General features: G+C 41.3%; 1 protein-coding gene across 1 annotated transcript in view; it reads left to right on the forward strand.

Moving 5' to 3' along the window:
* The window catches only part of IDO2 (indoleamine 2,3-dioxygenase 2), a 54,738-nt gene that overhangs the window by 21,178 nt on the left and 8,209 nt on the right, over window positions 1-25,351 (forward strand). Inside the window, exons 3-8 of the mRNA XM_058525402.1 lie at window positions 3,605-3,724; window positions 5,843-5,961; window positions 8,143-8,157; window positions 9,485-9,584; window positions 10,920-11,037; window positions 24,802-24,853. Of these exons, the coding sequence (XP_058381385.1) occupies window positions 3,605-3,724; window positions 5,843-5,961; window positions 8,143-8,157; window positions 9,485-9,584; window positions 10,920-11,037; window positions 24,802-24,853 (524 nt within the window). The remainder of the gene's footprint in view (window positions 1-3,604; window positions 3,725-5,842; window positions 5,962-8,142; window positions 8,158-9,484; window positions 9,585-10,919; window positions 11,038-24,801; window positions 24,854-25,351) is intronic.

Raw genomic sequence — 25,351 nt, forward strand, 5'->3', positions numbered from 1 at the left:
TGTTTTTAGTCCAATTTTACATGAATTCATGAATGGTTAATACCCCAGTCATAACAGAGAAATAATTATGTGTTCATGTCCCCAAAGTCATTTACAAAACACACAACAAATTGGCTTAGACATAAAATGTGGTCAATTTTTATTCATTTGTGAACAAGTATTAATAATAATTCTCTGATAATATATCTCTGCAATGTGTCTAAACATAATATAAATACTGTTTAGATAATGTTCAAAATAAATTATTAAAAGATAAATGATAAACTAGGAAAATAATTTAGGACATTTATATCAGATAAAGATCAGGATTGTAATACAAAATATGTTCCACCAAATCAGTAAGATGATCAATCGGAAAACATAGGTAAAATGTATGAATAGTTAAATTAGAGAGAGAGAGATTTGAATTGATAATAAACATGCAAAAATGCTCAATCTCTAGAATAAACAAAAAAATGCAAATTATCATGATGAAATATCTGTTTTTGGCTATCAGTTGGCAACAAATTAAAAAAAACCCATTAATATAGCATTAGTCAAGATGTGGAGGAACAATCTTGAAAACAGGAGAGCAAACCAGTACAATCTTTTTGACAAGCAATTTGGGGATATCCCTTAGAATTTTAAATATGCATACACTTTGATCCGATGATCTCATTTGAAGAAATTTATCTTGCACAAATACTAAAAAGTGCAGAGACGAATAAGCGAAGGTGTTTACTGCAGAAATTGCAATAGCAACATAAACAAAAAAGAAAAAATAGAACAAAAAATATAATCCCCTAAATAGCCATTAATAAATAGATCTGTTAAATAAATGGAAAGCTATGAGCCATTAAGTGACAATATGTCCCTCCCCCCCTCTGTATATACATATACCTTTGCTACAGTTTCCTGAAAACAAGGTGTTTAACAGTATAAAACTATATATTTGATGTATATAAATACATAATTTATATAATGATATAAATATATAATTACATATATAAATATATGTATAATATATAATATATATAAATATATAGTTGATATATAAATTTAATATATTTTAAATTGCATAATTGTTTAAAATTTATAGATATTTACATAGCTAGAAGTAGAGACCTTGAACCTTTCATGGCAATTATGTCTAAGGAGTCATATTGAAGCTAGCAAAAACCATTTTCTACTTTATACGTAACATCTGTATATGGTATTTTTTACAGTGACATTCTATTATTTTTGTATACACTTTTTAAATACCTTATTTTAAAGACATCATTCTTCTCTAGAAGCTCAGTCTAGTGGGAGGGTCAGACAATAATAAAGGTTAATAGTAGCCCTTTTTAAATACTATAATGTTGGCACCAGGAAAGTAGTATGTGACAAATGCAACAGTCATTCAGCTAAGAAAATGGTGGCTAAAGAAGAGTTATTGAGACCAAAGTGTGGAAATACTGACTCTCGCTCTTGTGTCACTACTAAAGTATCCTCAATCCAGCCTCTCTCATAACTGCACAGAGAGAGATTATAACCAAAGTCAAGAAAATCAGGAAATCAGGCCAGCTCACTTGCGAAGGGCAAAAGAAAACCGTTTCATATTAAGACGAAATCAAGCTAAACTGCTTCTGCCAAGTATTTACTTTCCATATTACAATGAAACAAATATGAAATCAAGTTGATTGCCTTAAACTGACGGAAATGTTAAGTTTAGGACTCACTCTCTCCCTAACCATTTCATCTTGTTTGTAGGAAAAAAACAGACCCATTACAAAGGCTTTTTGTTCTTTAATCCATTAAAAAAGAAATTATTTGTACCTTTGCTTTGAGGGGAGAGCCCAGGGACTCTGGAATGTGCAGGAAGTTTCCAGAAAAACCTCTAACCAAGAGAACATTCTCAACTTGGACCTTATTCCTTTACCTTAAAGCTGCACTGTAGGTACCCTGCAGCCACTGGTGGCTATTGAGCCCTTGAAATGTGACTAGGACAAATTGAGATGTAAGATACTGGATTTTGATGACTTACTATAAAAAGGGATTGGAAAATATCTCAACATTTTTTACACTGATTAGGCGTTGATGATATTTTGGGTATATTGACCTAGATTAAATATATTATTGAAAGTAATTACTAGTTTTAAAATGTGGCTGTTAGAAAATTTAAAATTACACGTGTGGCTCTCATTTCTATCAGGCAGTGCTCATTTGAGAGAGCAGGGCTGTGGTCAGCAGAAGTGAAACCGCACCTTGCCTCTGTGACTCCGGGCAAATGTCTTACCTTTTCTGACTTTCAGTTTGTCTTGTGGGTTCTCTGGAAGACGGAGTACCATTCTACGTGGGAAGTTTTTAGCATCCTGCCTTGCACACTCTTGAATAAGAGCCTTATAGTAAATACTTAATAAATAACTGCTGTTATAATTCTCAGGCTGGTTCTCGTTAAAAAGGAACATCTCAGGAACACCCCGTCCCCCTCCCACACACACGCACGCACGCACACACACACTCACAAGCCTAGCACATATTACACAAGCAATTCTGTCCCAGAGCCATTTCTTAGGAAGACCAGGCAGGCTGGCGCCCTGCCGACAGATATGGAAAGGCTGCCCCTTAGCGGACAGCGGAGGAAGGATTCTGTCGCTGAGGCTCAAGCGCGAGCTGCCAGGACCCTGGGCGGGAGGGGCACCAGTCTCAGCCCCCTCCGCGGGGTCTGGAGCTTAAAGGGGTACACAAGACGTCCAGCGCCGCCCCTTCTGGGGCTTTGCGCCCCGGAGAGGCGCACCTGGAAAGATCTAGCTCAAGCTGTGTCTGGAACTGAGGAAGAGATGGGGGGGAGGTGGAAAGCCGAGGAGGGGGGTGTGCCCGGAAGCTGGAGATCAGAGGTTGTTTGTGTCAAGCAAGCCAGGCAGGGCTGGGCCAAGCAAAACTGGGAAACGGGTAATATTTGTTTGGGTGGGGCTGTCAGTAATAACTGACTTCTCTACAGGGTGTTACTTTCAATAAAGAACCACCTTTAAACCTCGCGGTGACACATTTTGACAAGAGGGAATGGGCATGGAGAGGTGAAATGACCTAGCCAGCGTCCCTGGGAAGTTCAAACACGGGCTGAACAACCACTTGGCCCAGCTCAGCTACCTCCCTCTGGAGACTTGGGCAAGTTCCTAACTCCACTGGGCCTGGCTTTGCTTAGGAGTTAGAGAGAGTAACGGCCACAGCACGGGGTTGTTATTAGGGCTTGAGGATACCAGTAAGCAGAGACGTCTTGATAGGACAGGCTTGTAGAAGTTGCCACAGGAGGCTCCTGTGAAATAAATGGTCTCAGTCTTGGGAGTTAATTATTCTGGAACACTCTAACCAAGCTCTCACTTTAGTGATGGTGACTGGTGTCTGGCACAACCATGGGGACAATTTGGGGGCTTGAGTGGGGCAGTTAGGTACCTCCTGAACAGTATTGTCTGAAATCCCTCCTACGCTGCAGGGTCCTAGCATCAGGGGAGAAATGGGTGTACATGGAGGCTCTTAGTTCCTTCATTGAAGTGGAACCCGTTCCTTACACCCACAAAGACCCGTCAAGTCACAGACCCCTATGTCCATTCCCACTCCTGCAACTGATAATTCTCTCGAACAGATGCCCCTCCTGAGCTGCCAGTTCCTCAAGAGCCACCGGGAACGGCGACTGGCCCACTTGGTCTTGAGCTTTATTTCCACGGGCTATATCTGGCAGGAAGGAGAGACAAAGCCCGAAGAGGTGAGGAAAAACATGAAGGTCATCTGGTGGGTCTGCTGAGCCAGGAACACACTCTGCTTGGCACTGTCCTGTTTTCCTGGAAAATGGGTCCTTTCCTATTCTTTTCTTGGGTATGAGTTGAGGGAGGGTGAAGGGCCCGTTTAAATGAAAGACTTTTATTCCCTGACTAGGAATTTAATTTTCTTTAGAAATGGTAGCCATTTCTCCCTTTCATTAGCTTTCAAGTCTGTTTTTTCCGGCACCCTCTTCCAAGAATTCTTGAAGAGTTGCATTTGAAGACAAGTTCTGAGAGCTCATAAAATAGCTTGCATTTTACAGCATTGTGTATTCTTATACACATATGGTATCTTGATGGATTTTCACAATCTCGTAAGGTAAGTAGAGCTACGTACTCTGTGCCCATTTGACAGAGAGCTGAGGACTAGGGAAGTTAAATTCCTTGTTTAAGGACAGATGGCAAGTTAGTGAAAAAGCCATGGCCAGACAGAGACCTTCTGATTTCAGGCCAGCTTCCTTCCCCGGAGGCACACATTGACATTTACAACACTAATCTTTATTTTTTTCCTAATGATGCTTTCTTTCTACTGATTATTGATCTGTTTCTTAACAATTCATTTAAATCTCTTCAGAATCTTTGCCTACCTTTTTATAGTTTCGGCCTGAACCTGGAGACATGAAATCTCTGAGTTCCACAGCCCACAGTATGAATTATGACTCCCTTTCATCTTTTGTAAATGCACCGTTTCCAGGAGTCAGGGAGCCCGCCTCTTCTGGACTCCATGGTTAAGTGAACAGCCCACGCCTGTTTTGTTTGCCTGGTTGATCCTATTTCTTACTGTTCAAGTAAATGCAGGAGACTCCCCTGAGAAAAGGAAAGGAAAAGAGAAAGGAGAGAGAAGGAGAGGATAGAGCTGCTTCAGACATTTTAAATGTCAGTACATCTTACTTCAAAAAAACGTGCATCCGATGTTGGAAAGTTTGAAATCTAGGCACACGACAGAACATCCCCCTGGGTTTCTCTCCCCCTTCTGCTCTCTAAACATAATGCTAACTGGGGGGATGGGTGGAGAAGGGTGACAGAGGAGGAAGCCTCCAGCTTCGAGGTGTGTCTGTGTACTTTCCCCAGCTTGGATCATCTCTTACTTTCTTTGTATACTCTCCGTCTTTTCAGCTAAGAAGACACCTCACCTCTGCACTGCCCTCCTCATCCCCTGCGTCCCGAGGGAAGCTAGCCTTACATCTGAACTTCAGAACTCTTTAAAGCTCTTTAGTGTTTTCTACCTGAGGAATGGTTCCGTCCCAAATCTATCTAAAGAGCTAAGGGGACGCAAAGGCAGAAGCAGGGCTTTGTTAGAGATACTTCTGTCTTAAGGGGAAGTAAAAACGGAAGTGAGACCTGGGAGCAGGAGAATGTTCTTCTGGAGTTAGACTCATTTAGCCTTGTCCACGAATAGAAACCCCACACTGTGGCTCCGGGTAGCTTTTCTGGATTTGTGGGCAGATAAGGCTCTTCAGGGTGTTCCTCAGATAACTTGGGGGGTGAGTGGGGACGGTCTTGAGGTGACTTACTTGAGTTGTTACTGGGTTTGACTTATGAAGTGAATGACAGTCGGCTGCCACACAGGATGAAATGTTCTGTCCTCCCCATTCCGTTCCCTGATTGACACTTAAACACACACACACACATATATAAATGCTCTTAGTTTTATACACACACATACATCTACATATTATGTATATATGTCTATCTATAGATAAATGGATAGATACAGAGATAAAGATTTTTTTCTCACTGCTCGTCAACTTAGCCCCCAATTCATGCTTAAAAATGCCCTTCTTTGAACAGTCAATTTTCAGGGATTATTTTATACTATGTATGTATGTATGTGTTCCAATTTTGTAATTTTCACATATATTTCAGATGGTATTTGTAAACAGTTTATCTGCTAGGTTGTTAATGAGAGTGAGGTGTGTGTGTACAGGTCACTCACATAATTCCAGTTTTAGCCCCAGGTGCTTTCTCTACCACAGGATTGTTGGAATAAAAGATAACCATGATGACTTCCTCTGCTGCATTCTTTCTAGAATATGCTAATTGTCTGGATTTATGTCTGAAAGGTTCTGCCGAGAAATCTTGCCATTCCCTTTGTTGAAGTCTCCAGGAACTTGGGGCTCCCTCCTATCCTGGTCCACTCAGACTTCGTGCTGACAAATTGGACCATGAGGAATCCAGAAGGGTAAGGAAGGGAGAGAGTGCTTTGGATTTGAACAGATTGAAACTCAGTAAGGGGCAGTCTTGTAGCTTTTACTCTCGTACCAGAAAGGCCCAGGTGTTTTCAGCTATTTTGTGATTAGAGATGTTCATGTTTATTGTCTGCTTTATGGTTCCAAAGAAGGGGTGACCTTGAACACAAGTACACAAATCATAGTTCCCACAAGTTTCCTCTCAACTCACTCTGAATACACTGGTGCAGGCTAGTTTTCTTGTTTGCTTCCACATCAAATCTGAATTTCTCAGCCTGACCTTCAAGCGCCTGTATAATCAGACTTCACTCATTCTTTCTCACCAAATTGTTTACTGTTCCCTAGCATGCCCTCCATTCAAGTCAGTTAGGACCAGGGACTTCAGTAAGCGATCATTATACAGTGATCGTAAATGAAGTGTTGTGGGTGAACTGAGAGTAGGTGCTCTAGGTGTGTTGGATTGAGAATCTGATTAATGATGCTATCTATTCTACCCACCTGGCACCATTCCTTTGGAAGCTGGGCTGGGAATATTGGCATTTGTCTAAAAAAGAAATAGCATGAGATTTTTTTTGTTTTTTTTTTTTGTGAGGAAGATCAGTCCTGAGCTAACATGCGTGCCAATCCTCCTCTTTTTTTTTTGGTGAGGAAGACTGGCTCTGAGCTAACATCTATTGCCAATCCTCCTCCTTTTTTTCCCCCAAAGCCCCAGTAGATAGTTGTATGTTATAGTTGCACATCCTTCTAGTTTGCTGTATGTGGGACGCGGCCTCAGTATGGCCGGACAAGCGGTGCGTTGGTGCACGCCCAGGATCCGAACCCCGGGCCTCCAGCAGCGGAGCGCGAGCACTCAACTGCTAAGCCACAGGGCTGGCCCCAGCATGAGTTTTTAACAAGCAAGAAATTCCAATAAATGGAATGAGATGTAAGAGTTGAAGTATTAAATTTTCCTTGGAACTTCATTATCACAACCAAATTTATTTCAGGCCCTAGATGCAAGAGATAGTACTTTCATGACTTACTAAAATAGTTTGAAGGGACATTTGAGTTAGATGAGAGGAAGAACTTCCTTAGCATAAGTGTTAGGAGTGACTACAGGGTTGCCAGAGGAGATGATGAGACTCTGCTTTAAGGGATTAAATACTTAGTAAACAACATAGCTTTTGGGCCTAATTTATGTGCCCCTTGGAGGAAGTGAGATGGGGCCATCTCTTCTCTCTAAGGACTTCTCAGCCCAGGATTTTATGTTTTCTATAATTATTAATTATGATCCTCGACCAATTCTGCTTTAACAACAAAATTGGCAAGCAACATTCCCATGGAAAGCTGCTGAATCTGGCTCAGGATTTGGATGGAAAGAAACAATAGACATATGTGTGGAAGGGGTTCTGGTCAAGACATTGAATATTGAATAAACTGTATTTCTGATTCAAACAAAAAGAGAGGCGGAGGGGAGGTTGAAGGGAGAGATGGCTGGACTAGGATGGTAAAGTCAAAAATACAACAACAAAAAGCTAGTCTCTCAGTGGGTGAGAGTGCAGGGCTGGTTTAATCCCAGAGATGCAGACACAGTCCTGGGGTGGAGTAGGTACTCTTCCTGATAATTATTTTTTGGAGTCTTTTAATATGCCAAGTACAGAGTTAAGTGCTATGAAGAAATGAGAGAAATGGAAGCAAAGTACACCCACAGTGGTTAAAGAATGAGACAAAACAGTGCATGACAGTCAAAGAGTGACACGAACAGTCTTTAGGTTTTCAAAGAAACTACATTATAGCAGGCTTTAAAAACCAGGAAAAAGCTTGATGAGAGGGTGGAACTTGATCCAAGGTAGGTGCTAAAAGATGAGTAGAAGTAGGATAGTCATTAGAAAAATGTGAGTTTCAGGTAATTACAAAAATATAAAAGGAGTAAGATAATTGATCATGATGGCCATAACTAAATGTTTTGGGACTGATATATGAGTTGAGATTTGGCTCACTCTTTGTCACACAGTGACCCACTGTCTAGTCACAACCTGTGACATCCAAAGTGTGCATGGATGTGTGTGCATCTGCATTTGCATACGAGTGTGCATACCTGTGTACATGTGACCCCAGAAGGCATATCTGGTTTACAAACTGATTTGTTCTTTTATTTCTCTTTTTGTGGTTGTCAATAACTGAAATTTGACTAGACCCATGGATATCGGGTAAGTTCTCTGAAATCCTTCACTCACTTTAGAATTCACTCTAACTTTAAAAGCTTATAATAAAACAAAAAAGAAAGCATACCAAATTGTATGTATAGTATATGGCCCATGTAAAAAAGCCCGAAAAAATAAGGCTAAAAAGAAATGTGCCAAAAGTTAACAATGGTTGCCTCTGCCTTGTAGGCATTATGGGATTAATTTTCTTTACTATATTTTCCAATCTGTATATAATAAAACAAGTAAAGTGCAATGCAAGAAAAAGAAATTCACCAATTCTCTAATTCTCTGTGATTCTTTGAAGTCTAATGATCTGAGAAAGGTCTCTCATGTCACCATAACTTCTAGGAAAGGCCAAATTGCGGGCAGTGGTTGCTATAGCCACATGAGAATTCCATTGAAATGTCTTGTTATTACACGAACTAGAGCTCGTGGGGCAGGTCTGGTCCAGACATCCTTAGGCTCCTCTTTCCCCAGAGAGCAAAATGAGCCTCTAAATTGATGTTGCCTCTCCCATCACTAAACCTCAGCTCAATAAAGGGGTTCAGTATAAAAGCTGCAGCTCAGGAGATGGAGGAATGGACAGGTGGAGACGCCACTTCCCACGCGAATGTAACTGCTGGAACTGTGGAGTTCCTGACTTATTTTTCTTTTGTATTTGTTTTTTATCTCTTCTCATGTTTAATATATTAGAGGCAGAAGTGATTTATGCAGTGAAATTTTTAGGTTTTTGTAGACTAGATCTACATCTGGGATATTTTAATCTGTATGATAACAGATCATTTAAAAATGATTTCTTTGTAACAGTCTTCCAGCTCTCACTCTATTATACAACATTTGGGGGGAAATGACTGGTCAGGAAGGGCAGTAGCCTGAGTTGTGAAACTGTATGAAACCAGCTGTATGATCTTGAGGCTGTTTTGCTTCTTTGGGCCATTGTTTCCTGCCTGTAAAAGGAGCGTGGAATTAGCTGTGGCCTGTGGTCGTTGCAGTTCCGTGCTTCTGGTAGGAATGGTGTGATGGGCAGCAGCCTGGCCCTGTGAGGAATCGCAGTGCCCGCCCACTCCTGCTTCAGCTGTTCCATTGAGCGGGTGGTCCAGGACCGGCAGGGCCATGCTAGACTTTGAGAGTCCTCAGGTCAGGTGAGCTTGGGCCTGACGAGATCTATTCCCTTGACTTCCTGAATGTTGCTGAAGGTGGTGCTCATCCTCGGCTGTCCTGTGGAGAGGAAAGAGTTGTTTGCTGATTCCACCTTGCACTTATGGTTGTCTAACTCTGAGGGGACCTGTGGGCCGAACCTCTCTAACCATGTGGTCATCTCTTTCCCAAGGAACTTGGATACCATCATCTCACTTCCTGGGGGAGAAAGCCTGCGTGGTTTTATACTGGTGACTGTTTTGGTGGAGAAAGCAGCAGTACCTGGGATTAAGGTATCTTCTCACTCACAGCACTATTTTGTTTCTAAATGAGAAATCTGTCTGAGCTTTACTTCCCACCCAGTCCCTCCCCCTGCTGTGAATTAGTCAATATAGATGAACACAGGCCTTGTCCCACTTGGTTTATGTCTGAGGAAAGAGATCTAAGTTCTTGCCCACAGAGATATCTCCCTTTCCTCAACTCCTGTAAACCTTGGAATTGTTGAATTTGTCCAGTCAACAAACAAGCATTGTTCTGGGCAATGGAACATCAGGGGAACAAGACAGACATTGTCCTGGCCGCACGGAAGCTCATAATCCAATGGAGGAAGATGGGTCCATATATAAGGGTAACAGGAAAAGAATGCAGTGTTGTGTGAAAAGATGTCTAAAACTTAATCCAGGCCTGAAGGGTCAGGCAAAGCTTCCCAGAGGAAATGAGAGCTAAAGTTAAAACCTGAGTAATATATAGGAATTAGACCGAGAGACAGAAAGAGACAGACAGACATATTCCTGGCAGAGAGAACTGCTGTATAAAGGCTCAGAGGAAAATAACCATAATTGAGATTACCTAGCCCTGGGGGCCTGCAAACTTGAATTCCTCCAAGGGTTAGGCAGCTGACAGAAAAGACGGGGATAAGACAGAAGATGGTGGAGCAGTGGGTGATCCGCTAAATCCATGTCATGCCTGAACATATTTAGGGTAGGTTTACGTCTTCCCTCACCACCTTCCCTGGTAAGCGTATTTCGAGGGCTTACTGTGTCCTCCGCAGGGTGACCAGTCGTGGCATAATATAGCTCTGTCTTTCACTCCCAAAAGTGAAACTTTATGGTCCTTTTATCTCTCATCCATGTGTTTAGTCCATCAAAAGACACACAATAAAATATTGGTCTTCCAAGTATAGCTCCAATCAGGTAGAAACTGCTAGAGACAGAGAAGGATTCATGATGGAGGGGGCTCTGGAGCTGGAGGCCCTACAGAATATGTCTGATTTTATGTAAGACAGAGCTCAGGAATGAGGTGTCCTAGGTGGAGATGATCATAATGTGTGATAAATTCAGAAGAAGGAAGGAGCAAAATGATAGAGGTAGGCCCCTGAGAGGTATATTAAGAAGTACAGTCAGTGGAAAGATCCAGAAAAACCTAACCAGGGGTCTATCCCAGAGGGAGTTTCCTTTCAGGCATACCTCACCGGAAATCTAGTTTAGGAGCATTCCTGGGGGAGCCTGTCAAACAGCCCAGCAGTCAGAGGGTGCCCTTCCCCAGGGTTCCCACAGCTCTGCAGCTCACTCCACCTCAGCAGACTTTGGTGAATGCTAATGCATTGAGTGAATGAATCTCCTCCCCAGGCACTTGTTCAGGCAGTGAATGCCATCATGCAGCCCAGCCAGGACTCCCTGCTTCAAGCTCTGCAGCACCTGAGACTCTGCATTCAGGACATCACCAGAACCTTAGGACGAATGCATGGTATGGGTCCTGAAGGCTGACTGCTCTGCTGGGGGGAAAGGAGCCTGGAGGTTGGGCAACATCCACGAGATGATGCTGGTGTATCAGCTTTGTTTTAAGGTAGCCCATTGCTGTTCATGTTACTGGAAAGGGATCTCTCAGTTTGCAGGGATATTCTGCTGGTTTTGTCCTTCTTGTCTTGCGATTAGAGTAGTTCCTCTCTTCAGTGGCCATACATTTCTTGGCATGTTGAAGTCTTGCATGAAGCTTGGGAGGAGGGGATGAGGCACACAGCAACGTTGGTTGCACCTGCTCCATCCAGCAGTGTTAGGCTACTGCAGGTCGGAATGTGATGAGGGAGTTCTCTAATGCCCCTTTCATTCTTTTCTCAGGTGGGTGGAGATGACTGACCTTGGCTTTAGGCCTTATCTGATGGCCCTCCTGGTGCTCCTTCTCTGTGGATAGCACAGAGATGAGTTGTCAGAGGTGTGGCCAGTTAAGCGGCCCACCCTTCCTGCCATTGGTTAATCTTGTTCTGGTGACTACATTCCTTTTCCAATGTCTGGGCAGCTCTTCAACTACCTCTAACAGAGAATCTAAAATACGTATCTGGTGTGTGTTTAAGGAAGGTGTAGGAGAGGAATGTGATCTATTTATCAAGGGAGAGGCACCTAAATTTCCCTGACTCCTGCTTCACTGAAAAAAAGAGGGACTCTGGGAAAGCAGAGTGTTTACAGGAAACAGGAGAGGAGGGAGGGAGAGGGAGACAGGTGGTGCCAAGCTTTATTACTTTTGATTAAAAGAGTAAATTTATTTGTCATCTCAGACTCTGCACCAGCAGAATTCCATCTGAAGTCACAGGGTTATGTATTATTTTCATTCAACTTCCCTGTTTTACATTTTAGATTCACATTTCCTCCATTTCCCTGGATTTTAATTTTAAAGTCTTCTTAATCACATCAGTAGATCTTCTGCCAAACAAGCTCTCCACACTTAGTGAGATAGATTTTAGTTCTGCCAAGATACCCTGCGTTTGTTACTCAGGGTATCAAGACCATTAGAGGTACATGACAGGTGTCTTCAGATCTGTGAACGGGCAGAAAAGTGAGAAGTTTGGAAGGTTGTAAGTGGCCCTCCACCTGACCCAGCACATGTTACAGTAAGATGGCATGCCTGTGTCTGATTGTCACAGGCTTTCCTAGTGTCATTAGCAGAGTCACTTCTTCAGCCCAGACCAACTCCGATGCTCTCTTGATCAGCCTCTGCAGGAGGTCTGATAGTCTGGGGAGGTGCCAGGGCTATTTCCCTTGTTTCCCCCAAAAGCAAATTTTCCCACACAGACATAAATTATTTTGAAGGTTTTACTATTAGTCACTACAGTGAAACAGATGAATGTTTCAGCCTTCATTTTCCCAAGATGGCGACAACAACATCTGCCATCCTATATGGTCCTTTGTGATGAGACCTTGACACTCCTCTCACTTCGGGTTGGAGACTGTGTCCCTGCTTGTGACGTAGGGGGGCTTGGTACATGCTTGTAATCAATAGAATGCAGCAGAAGTGACACCACATGCCGTCGGAGGCAGGGCTAGAAAAGGCGAAGCAGCTGCCACCTTGTATACTGAGCCACCATGTAAAAAGTCCACTTACCCTGAGGCCACTGGGCTGTGAATGAGGACACCAAGCCACACAGAGAGGCCGTGGGTAGGTGCTCCAGTGGCACCTGGCACAGGAACCAGTAAGCCCTCAGATAATTCTAGGCTCCTACCTTTAAGTCATCCTCAATCTTCAAGTCTTCCCACCTGGGTCCACCTGGGGACCCAAACACTGTGAAGCCGAGACAAGCCATCTCCACTGTGTCCTGTCCAAATTCCTGACCTGCAGACTCCATGAGTGTAATATAATGGTTCTTTTAAGCCACTGAGTTTGCAGTGGTTTGTTATACAGCCATAGTAACTAGAAAAATGAAATTATAAAAATAATAACAAATACTAGAAACTTCAAGGTTTAAGGAATCACACAAATTTTTGAGTCATTGTCTCTGGTTTATAGTTGCTAACTTTCTTCTGCGAGATACATAGAACTTGACTGAACTTCTTCCCTCTGCCTTTTGTTCCGCAAAATGGAGCTTACCAAAAATTCCTTCTTTCTGAGCTCAACTTTAGCAAGAGTTATGTGCTCTCCTCCTTTCCTCCATAAAGACCTCCTTTCCAGGCACGTAGGTCTGAAGTCATGCCCAAGGCAGAGGAGAAGGTACCCTTCATTTTAAGGCTGCAATTCACATTTCTGAGGACCTAAGTCACTAAGCCTTTGCCCTGCCCACACATGATTTCCACGTCACAGTTTTACACAGCTCTCACCACTGACTGGAAAATACATAAAATTCATAGCCTGACTCCCACAAGGCAGAAGTCCATAACAACACTGCACATATGGACCATCCTCACTTCACCGTGCTGCAGGATCCATGTTTAGTCTTCCGTCTGTGGTGGTTTACAGAGAACTCAGCCCAGTCTAAGCTTTGTGCTCCACTGGAAGGCTAAAACACATTCAGGCTTTCAAGCGTCTGGGTTATACCGGCGTGTTTCTTGACATGCTTATTAATAGCTTCTGTTCTCTAAGAATTAATGTTTTCCTCGGAAAAGCTGAGGGGTAATTTTCTCTCCAAAAAGCCATGGAAATTTTTGCCTTGTATTTTCTTCTGAATCAACACAGTTTCCAGCTTCTGCTTGACCTATTGGTAGCCATAAGAATTTCTCTATTAGTGGTAACGAAGAGTCAAAATATTTCCTTCTCACAGTTTGATATGAGTTTAAATCACGTTTCTGAGTCAGTAAATTGGTGCTAAACTGTAGTGTGAACTTCTGCTGCCGTCCTCTTCTGATTAGTTCAATTAATTTGGTCCAAGGAATTTTCCTTCTTAACTTGTGAACTTATTCGTCTCAACCTATCTATAAAATAAACACCGGAATTCTTCTCTACTAAGTGCCATGATAATACGACCATGTTCACGCTTCCTAAATGTCTTCACTCATAGATTAGCTACACAGTGATCTGCATGTACCCAAATCACCTGAACCACCATCTCATCCCTTAGTCCAGTTCTGTCATGTCAGCATCCAATCTGGAGCATGCACACTCACACATACACAGAACCAATTCGCAAAATAGTGACGAGTTTTATGAATCTTCACAGAAGAATTCTTAGGAATATAAGGAAGAACTTAAATTGCATATCTTACGTCAAAAATATCTAAAAATCTACAATGATTATTACTGTCGTATATGGGTACGAGTCACTCTGGTCTGCTTACGTATTTGTAGCCTTCTTAGCTCTTGACTCCTTTGTACGCATTTCTTTAGCCTGAAGTGTACCTGCAGGATTTCCTCTAGTGAGGGTCTGCTGCTGCCAAACTCGCTCATTTGAAAATTACCTTATTCACTCCAATTCCTGAAGGATATTTTTGCTAGCAGCTCTTTTCTTTCAGATGTTGAATAGATCAGTACAATATCATCTGGTTTCCATTGTCACCACTGAGAAGTTACCTGTCAGCCTGACTGTCACTTGTTTGGAGGCAATCTCTTTTTCCTCTGTCTGCTTGTAAGAGTCACTCTTCATCTGTCTATCTTCTGCGTTGTTCAGTTTATTACATGTAGGCTTCATTATGCTTCTTTAATTGATGTGATTCAACACTCTGGACAATTCTTAGCCATTAAATCTTCACAAATTGTCTATGCCTCCTTCCCTTCTTCTCTCCTACTTGAACTTTAACTGAGAATCTTAGACCTTTCCACTCTATTCTCCCTTCTCTTAAAGTCTTGCTGTTATTTTCCATCTCTTTTTTTCTCTGTGCTGCATTCTGGATTAATTCTTTGGATCTAATTAATTGATTTTCTCTTCAATTACTTCCAGTCTGCTGCTAAATATGTACATTGAGTAGATTATTTTATTTTTCATTTCCAAAAGTTATATGTTATTATTTTCTTTCTTTCTTTCTTTCTTTTTTGTGAGGAAGATCAGCCCTGAGCTAACATCTGTCGCCAATCCTCCTCTTTTTGCTGAGGAAGACTGGCCCTGGGCTAACATCCGTGCCCATCTTCTTCCACTTTACATGGAATGCCGCCACAGCATGACCTTACAAGCAGTGCATCCCTGCGCGCCTGGGATCTGAACCCCGGGCAGCCGCAGCGGAGCATGCGCACTTAACCGCTACGCCACTGGGCCTGCCCCCATATATTTTATTATTTTCTGGGCCTGCCCCCATATATTTTATTATTTTCTGATCTGTTAGTTCGTTGTTTGTAATTTTCTGTTACCTATAGATATTTTCACGCTTCCTTTTGGTTTTCTGAAACGTAGTAAGTGTGGTTGTTTTATAATCTGTGTGTGATAATTCTAATATTTGAAACGTTTCTGTTTGCTTCTTATTTCCTTTTTTCTATTGGTTCTCATGTTTTTTTGTTTGCTTGATTTTTTTTCACTATGTAAATGTCACTGTCCTTGAAACATCGCTTGTAGGCAGTCTTTGGGGATTAAGGTAAAGAAATATGTATATTTAGTGCTTCCTTATTCGTGGGGACACTAAAATCCTGGGTCATCTTACATCAAGTTTAGCAAGTGAGGATCCATGTAGCAATCAGGCAACTGAACTTGGGCTGAAAATGTGCAAAAAATGGTCACAACTTTTTAGGGACAGATTTTTTTTTAATCCTGCTTTGCTCAGTGCCAAGGTAACCTTAATTTTGTCTCTTGTGGCAAGCAGGGGTGGAGTGGGAGCTCTGATTCACACTGAAGTTGAGGGCATGTTTGGGGCTCCCAGGTTAACATAAGGAGGGTATCATGTAAACTTCCTCACCACAGCTGAGGCCAGAGCCGTACTTCTGCTCCCACATAACAGAGAAGCCACCAAAACCAAAGCACAGGTGAACCTGGATTGGCAAATGCCTTCATGGAGAAGCGGCTTTGCCACTCTATTTTCTGCCTCCCTCTCTGGGTTCCTGCTTTCCCTTAAATTTTTGTTTAGGGGTTCCTTGCTGTATTTTCAGTTCTTTGATGCCTTTAAGAAGTTTTCATGTTTTATACAGCTTTTTGGTTATTTTTAGTGGAAGGATATGGCCAAATAAAATAACACTCCGTTACCACAAACAGAAGTCTCTGTCTGGAATATCATTTGCTTCTCTTCCTTTCTGTTCCCACCATCCCTTACTCTGGACCTGGCTCTCATCATTGCTTGCCAGGACTTCTGCAGTAGTCTTCTAAATCCTGTCCCTCGTCTGCCCTTTACCTCATCTGCTTCATTCTCTACACAGAAACCTCAATAGACTTTTAAAATGCAAATCAAGTTGCATCATTTTTACTCTTAAAACTCTTCAGTTTCATTCCCAGCACGGTCCAATACGGTAACCTCTAGCCACATGTGGCTGTTGAACACTTGAAATGTGGCCAATGTGAAACTAAATTCTTAATTGTATTTAATTCTAATTAACTGAAATTGAGATTTAAAAACTGAATCAGTGTAAAACAGTTTTTTGTTAAACATAGCTTTATTATTAGGAAGACTACGTTTCACTTAATTGTTGAAAATTTAGCATCCAAATTGAAATGCACTATAGGTGTAAAATAAATTTTTTCTATATGTATATACACAGGATTTCAAAGACATTACCCAAAAAATCTCATGAATAATTACATACTGAAGTGATAATATTTTGGATATTTAAGGTTAAATAAAATATATTATTGATATTAATTTTGCCTTTTTTGTTTTTTGAAATTTGACTACTAGAAAATTTAAAATTACATGTCAATCACATTGTATTTCTATTGAACAGCACTAGTTAATCTGTTATTCTAAGAATAAGGCCAAAATCCTTAACGTCTTCTGCAAGACACAGCAGGATCTGACCCTAGACTATTTTAATTTTAATGTAGCTTTATTGGACACCATGTTTCCCTTCATTGATTCTTTCTGAACTAGCTTTCAGTTCATGAAAAGATCCTTCTTCCATTTCAAGGCTTGTCTATGCACTATTCCTTCTGCTTCAAACATTCTTCCCCACTCACCCTCTGCCTAGTTAACTCCTGCTTATATTCAGATTTAAGCCCTAGTCTCGTCCAGGCATATATAGCTGCTTAAACCCTACCAACAGTGCTACCAAACCCAAAAATAGGGGAAAGGGCTGGAGCAGTGACAGCAGCTGAAGAGATGAATAAGAGCCATCAAGGAAGAGGACGGAGGGCTGGTGGAGTTTAGGTATGATCAGAAGCAGAAGGAGGTGTCAAGGATGTGTGTGTGATTTCAAAGCTGGTTAAAAGAAATCATGATGCCTCTGGCAAAGATCTTCATCTGGAGGATTGAATCAAGTTCTGCTTGGTTGGTCGACTGATTTTCAAAGTAAATAGAGAATACAGGAAAAGGTGGTGAACTTGCTTCGAGGCATGTCACATTTAACATGACGGTGAGAGATTCCAGTGGAAATATGTGGGTTTAAAAGTGAGAATTACACAAAAAAGATGCAGTTTGGCTGTCACAACCATCAGATGTTTAGTTCGATTATGCATCTACAATGCTTTGTCTTAGGTGTCATTGGCTGCGTTACTTCCCTGAGTGGGACCATAATGAACATTAAGAATGTAATGCGAAAGCGATGCAGTAATTCTGGGCCTGTGGTTTTATAGGACTGACCCAAAGCAAGGATTTGCTGAGTTTTGCTTTGTTTAAAGGTCACTTCTCAGTGTAAGACCTAAATCCCCACCCCTGGAAAGTTTAAAAAGCAAGTTTCCTTAGGTTGTCCAAACAAAACAAAAATGCTTAGGACACAAAATCTTCATGAGATGAGTGTTAACTAATCAAAAACAGGCATTATATTTTTCTTGAGATACACTTGGATTTAAAAGAGGAAGATGCTTGACCACTATGCTTTGTGTTTTGCTGAACAACAACAGCAGAAACATTGAAAGACATCTAGCCAGGCACTAAATGGACCAGGGCTTGGCGCTCTGGGCAGAATGCAGCCCCCGTGCCATTTTCCCGCTCCACTAGGAAGCACAGGGAAAGGTGTGTTCTTAGATCTGCTGTGTTCCCTGTAGGATAATGTCACTGGCTTTTAGGAACCACCCTTCTGAGCCAAAATGTACACACATTAGATCCAGAAACAAGAGTGCTTACGTGATTCTCATCCCTTACCAGCCCCGTGATAACGGAGGAGGAAGTTCTCCACTTGGTATTCTCTGAACAGTGTTCAGAGTCAGTCCCCAAAATATATTCCCTACTAGTTTGCTGGAAATTTCTCCTTGACAAAATCAGCTTTCAGGGAGATGAAAAGAATAGTGGATTCAGAATCAGAAGACTGGATTCTAGCTCTGACTATTAATAGCCACATGACTATAGGGCCCTAGATTCTTATCTTTTTTTTTTTTTTTTTGTGAGGAAGATCAGCCCTGAGCTAACATCCGTGCTAATCCTTCTCTTTTTGCTGAGGAAGACCGGCTCTGAGCTAACATCTATCGCCAATCCTCCTCCTTTTTTTTTCCCCCCAAAGCCCCAGTAGATAGTTGTATGTCACAGTTGCACATCCTTCTAGTTGCTGTATGTGGGACGCGGCCTCAGCATGGCCGGAGAAGCAGTGCGTCAGTGCTCACCCGGGCTCCGAACCCGGGCCGCCAGTAGCAGAGCACATGCACCTAACAGCTAAGCCACGGGGCCGGCCCGATTCTTATCTTTTTAATAAAATATTTAATGTATATACAATATAGAATAAATAAATTGAATATATAGAAAAATTATAAAATAAATATCCTCATACCCAGCTTCCAACTTAATAAATAGACTATTACCTAAAACTTGGAAACCTTCTACGTGCTTCTTTTCAACATCAGTCCCCTAAATGTTTCTTCCAGTTACCATCATTCTGATTATGATATTAACCATTCACTTTCACTTTTCAATAATGTCACCATTTAGGGATTGTTCCTAAGCAGCATATTATTTTGGTTTGTTTATTTTTGAACTTTATATACAAAAAATTAAATGTATGTTTTCTTCCTGCAGCTTTCCTATTTCGTTAAGGGTTATCAATGTTGGTCATATAGACACAGTACATTTTCACTGCTATATAGCATCTTTTCGTATAGACTATGATTTGTTTATTCTCCTGCTTATTTTTGTTTTGTTTTGATTGGTTTTGCTATAACAAGCCATGCTGCTGCTGTAATTATTCATGCACATGGCTCCAGGTGTGTTCAGGTGGGGAATGTAGGTGCATCTGCAATTTTGCTAACTAGCACCAAATTGTTGTCCAAGTGTTTGTACTAACTTGAAAGCCCACTTCATCAACATTTAATATTGTCAGCTTTACGCATGTATTCATTCATTCAGTTATTGATTGATTGATTGATTGTGTGCCAATCTGGTATGCTCTCTTTTTTTACACTGTAAAGCTTTTTTTCCTGCAGCCTTATTGACATATAATTGACATAACATTGTGTAAGTTTAAGGTGTGCAACTTGATGATTGATACATGTATATCTTGAGAAATGATTACCGCAATAAAGTTAGTTAACACATCCTTCACCTCACGTAATTATCTTGTTTTTGTTTTTGTAATGGTGAGAACATTTAAGATATACCCTCGTAGCAACTTTCAAATATACAATACAGTATTGTTAACTATAATCACAAGGCTGTACGTTATGTCCTCAGACCTTTTCTTCTTATAACTGGAAGTTTGTATCCTTTGACCAACATTTTCCCGACCACCCAGCCTCTGGCAACCACCAATCTACTGGTTTTATGAGTTTGGCTTTTAAAAATTTTTTTAGGTTACACATATAAGTGAGATAACAGTATTTGTCTTTCTCTCTCTGACTTATCTCACTTAGTATAATGCCCTCAAAGTTCATTTGTGTTGTTGCAAATGGCAGGATTTCCTTCTTTTTTATGGCTGAGTAATGTTCCATTATTCCATTTGTGTGTGTGTGTGTATACACACACACGAACACACACACATATACGACATTTTATTTAACCATTTATCTATCGATGGACACTTAGGTTGTTTTCATATCTTGGTTATTGTGAATAATGCTGCAATGAATGCAGCGTGCAGATATCTCTTCGAAATAGTGATTTCATTTCCATCAGATATATACCCGGAAGTGGAATTGCTGGATCATATGGTAGTTCTGTTTTTAATTTTTCGAGGAACCTCCATACTGTTTTCCATAGTGGCTGTATCAATTTGCGTTCCCACCAACAGTGCGCAAGGGTTCTTATTTTTCCACATCCTCACCAGCACTTGTTATCGCTTGTCTTTTTGATGACAGCCGTTCTAATAGGTGTGAGGTGATATCTCATTGTAGTTTTGATTTGCATTTCCCTGATGATAGTGATGTTGAGCATCTTTTCGTGTACTTGTAGCCCATTTGTGTATCTTCTTTGGAAAAATATCTATTTAGTCCTTTGCCTACTTTTTAATCAGAATATTTGGGTTTTTGCTATTGAGTTGTATAAGCTCCTTATATATTTTGGATATTAACCCCTTATCTGATATAAGGTTTGCAAATATTTTCTCCTATTGATGTGTGTGTTGTTTTCTTGATTTCATTGAATTGTCTTTCTGTGGGTTTTTTTTTTTTTTTTTTTTTTTTGTAGTTCACTGAGCTTAAAAGAGATTTTGAATTCTTTATTAGGCAAATCACAGATCTGCATTTCTTTAGGGTCAGTTACTGGAAAATTGTTTTGTTACTTTGATGGTGTCAAGTTTCCTTGATAGATCCTGTTCCTTGAAGTCTGCATTGCTGTCTTCACATTTGAAGAGGCACTCACCTCCTCCAGTCTTTACTGACTGGTTTCAGGAGAGAAGTACCTTCCATCAGCGCTGGTAGGGCTTCTGAGGCTTTCTCAGACCTTCTATGGGCCTGCCTGCTCCACACTTCTCGCTCCCCCTTGTGGCAGAATTCTCACTTGGTTTCCCCCTGCAAGACCAGGCTCAGTGCTGACATTCTCCCATGTGCTCTCCCTAAGGCAGCACTGCATGCTCAAGTATGTGTGCCTCCCCCAGTCCCGCAGAGTCAGCCAGCTGCTGAACAAGCTCACTAACCATCTGCAAAGACTCAGTCTTGCTGTCATCAGGAGTGTGCACAAGGAGCTGGCCACAGAGTGGGGTGTGGGCATGTGGATGTGCGGGTGAGGCACCTGAGCACTAGGGGTGCCCATGGTCCAGTTGGGGGGATCTGCAGGTGAGGCATCCCAGTGGCTCCAGGGTGGGTTTCTTGCTGGAGTCTGTGAGGTGGTTAGTAGGATCCGCATCCCTACAATGCCCTCCAAGAGCACTGTCTGACTCTCCCAGCCGCTCCCCCCCTCCTGGTCCCCAAGTCATGCAGCACACCTCAGGATTCCGGATGGGGTGAGAAAGAAGTGGGTCTCTTTGGCAGCACTCCGTGCAGCAGGGGAAGCCTGGCACTCACTCTCATGCCCTCACTTTCCCTGTGGGAGAAATCACAGGTGGAGAAGGTCTCTTGGCACTAAGCTGTGCCACCTTGGGGGAGGCGTGACGTGGGTAAAGTGAGGTGTTCATCTTACCCTCTTCACCACAGCCAGTCTTGGATGTTTTTGCTCCAATGGTATGCTGGAACTCTCCACTGGACTCCTGGGCTTCCACAAAGGCTCCCTTGCCCATGGGTGATTGTCTAAATCAGTGTTCTTTGGAGGGAAGATAACAGAAAACTCTTATTCTGCCATGACAATGACATCACTCCTGCATTTCCCTGATTTCTAATTAGTTCACTATCTTCTGTGTGTGTGTGCACGCGCGCGAGCTCGTGCGTGCTCACTTCTCATGTCCCTCTTTTGTGAAATGAATGTCCTTCTTTTTTTTTCTAATGGTCTTTTATCTTTTATTTACTAAGTTTTATTTACTATGATTTTTATAAGGTTTTTGTGCACTCGGGAGGCTGATTTTAGTTAGTTATATGTGTTGCGAATGTTGTGATTTGTCTTATTATGCTTTTTGAAAGCAGCAGTTCTTAATTTAAATATCGTCAAAGTATTGTCATTTCTTTTGTAAAAGTCTATGTTTTAAGAGGTCGTGCATAAGATATTGTTTCATAGTTCATAAATATATTTTCCTGCATTCTCTTCTGAAACTGTTTTTTTGTCTTTCACATTTTGTTCCTTAATTCATATATAATTATTATCTCTATATAGTATGACATAGGGAATAAATTCGATTTTCCTTCTGTGAATAATTACTAATCTGTAATATGAACACAATCTTACATCAGATTTTCTTAAATGACTGGAATTATTTCCAGGCTGTCTATTCTGTTTCATAGTCTGTCTGTCTTTCCCTCCACCAGCACCATCCGTCTGAAGAACTATAGCTTCATAGTACTTCTCGTTTTCAGATAGAGAACCCCCTCATCTTGCTCTTCTCCAGGGGTGCCTGCCCTCTCTTTGACTCTTGCCTTTTGTATAAATGGTTAGAATCAGCTTGTCAAATTCCACTTAAAAAATCTCTGTTAGGAATTTTGCTCAAATTGCATTAAATCTGTATATTAATTTGGAGAAAAATTATATGATTTTGATATTATACCGAGTCTTTCTGTCTTATGATCAAGGCAGGTGGAGACGTAGAGAATAGCATAAAAGCATTAACTAAGGTTCCTAGATAAGCTACCCCAAATCATGTCTTCATGTTGCTGGATAGTCTTATTCTGTCACAGGGCCTGAAATTTATCCAGATGGAAAACTCTTCTTTAGATATATTTCTTTTCTTACATATTGATACTGAGTTTTCTTGTCTATGAACATGGACAAGTTTTTCTTTAATTTTTAAAAATTTCTGTCAAGATAAGAGACTTGGATATCTTCTGCTTTATTCATAGTTACTTTATATTTTTGTTTCTAGTGAATATGGTATCTTTTGATTTAACTAACTCCTATCTGTTTGTTGCTGGTTTACAGAATGAAATTTATATTTGATATTAACTTTGAATCTAGCAGCTTGATAAACACTCATTAATTCCAATGATTATCTGCAGGTTATCTGAGTTCTCTATGTAGAAATCATATCATTTGAGAATAATATTGTTTTGTTTTTTCATTTATAATACTTATAACTTTTATTTCTTTTTAAATTTTTTGTCTTCCTTCTGGGTAGGACTCTTAACACAGTGTTGAATGGAAGTGCTGATCCTTGTTTTGTTCCATATTTCAAAAGATGTATTTTAAATATTTCAACATTACTTATAATAGTACTGTAGGCTTTCTGTGGATTCCTTTTATCTTTTTTGTGTGTGTGTGTGAGGAAGATCAGCCGTGAGCTAACATCCAATGCCAATCCTCCTCTTTTTTGCTGACGAAGATTGGCCCTGGGCTAACATCCGTGCCTATCTTCCTCTACATAAGAGACGCCACCACAGCATGGCTTGACAAGCGGTGTGTCAGTGCACGCCTGGTATCCGAACCTGGAAACCCTGGGCAGCCGAAGAGGAGTGCATGTACTTAAGCGCTGTGCCACCAGGCCGGCCCCTGTGGATTCCTTTTATCCATTCAAGGATGTTCCCTCCTGTTCCTAATTAGCTAAAGTGTTTTGTTTGTTTTAATCATGAATGGATTTTTTTTATATCTATTGAAATTTCTTAATGTCAAAATTAGTTTACATCTATTGAAATAATCATGTGATTTTTCCTCCTTAAATATGGTAAGTTGGGTAAAATATTAGATTACTGCCAGTCATTACTGCTTCAGCAAAAATTTATATGTTATATTTAGCATTTTTATGAGAACAGAGCACCAAATGGGAAAGACCCAGAAATTGGGTCCCAGAAAAAAGCCCAACACATGGGGCATTGTCACAGAAGAGCAAAGAGAATGTGACACCACTCAGGAGCACTGGGAAACCCTGAGACCAAAGGAAGACATGAATTATCCCAGCCCATGTGGCTTCAGAGAGAGAACAGATGGAAGACCAGAGACTAAGGTGATTGTAGAAAAGGGAAATTGATGGTATAGCGATGTCATTATTTAGGTCTCATAAAAAAGATATTTCTTTTTCTCTCAGAAACAAAGAGACATAGACAGGAATCTTGTTAAGAGAAACATGCCAGGTCACAGAGCGGCCCCATTATGTGAAGAAGAGAGAACAACCTTCAAAAGTTGATGGAAAGACATGTACACATGCAAGGCCCTGCTTCCTTATATACAGGTTAATAAACTAGTGGAATCCATTATCCCCAAGCATTGGCTTAGATTCAGAAATAGCTGCACAGATTGATGACCGCGGCTCAACACGGAGCTGAAGGAACCTGTGTCTGCCAGGTGTGACCGTCCCTCTACACCCCTCTGTCCTTTTGACTACACAGAACTTCTCTCGAGTGTGGACAGCTTCAGTTCTCCTCTCTTATGAAAGCCTTGAGAGAGGGGATTCTTCCTCTCAGCTTTTCTCCTTTCCACTTCCCACATTCTCTCAGACATCAGGTCTGTTTAAAATATTAATTCTTTAAAGATGGCCTTGATCTCTCTTTTCGTTGTGGTTATTACGTACAGAAAAAGGAAGTACCGCAAACAGAAAAGAGCAGCATTTGGAGCAGTTTAAAAGTTGTGTCAGCACCAGCGAGGGGGACTGCGGAAGAGAACCTTCCATTCCCTCCTGCTGCCTTCCTCCAGGTTCCTGTGCAGATCAGAGGGAGCGGCACCCGGGGCGGGCAGCAGGGCCCGTGCTCGTGTCTCCAACTGCTCCTTTTCACCTGTAGTCAAGTTCACGTTGTGATTGCCCTTCCAGATCACGTAGATCCAGACGTATTTTATACAGTCATCCGGGTCTTTCTCTATGGGTAAGTACAGTTCAACTGTTTTCCTGCATGAGGCCTCTGTAGCGTTTTCCAAATTTATGAGAGGAGAAACAGACAGCATATTCTAGGGTAAAACACAGACCAAGTAACCCTTACTAGCAAAGTAATCACTGGATCCACACTTGGAGAAAAGAAGTGGGGTGCGGTCTGCACAACAAACGGCACTGGGCACTGACGGTGGGCTATCTGAGTAGTTGTCCTTGGGCCTTCATTTTACATTCATGTGTATTCATCTTAATGACACAAAGGGAGATGACAAAAAGGAGTAAAAAGCCCAGTATGCCACCCACAAAGCTCTGTCATTTATATGTATTCTCTCCCCTTGTCATCAAGGCACATGGAGGCACAGACAGTAACTTAAAGGCTTTCTTCTAACATTCCTGGAAGAGCTTCCTCAAGCCATGTTTTCATGTGTACTCCTCTTTTGTCACATGGCCTGTAATTTCTCCAGATACAGAATTCTACTCTTAGATGCATTTC

This window comes from Diceros bicornis, chromosome 29 (genome assembly GCF_020826845.1).
Source record: "Diceros bicornis minor isolate mBicDic1 chromosome 29, mDicBic1.mat.cur, whole genome shotgun sequence".
Lineage (NCBI taxonomy): Eukaryota > Metazoa > Chordata > Mammalia > Perissodactyla > Rhinocerotidae > Diceros > Diceros bicornis.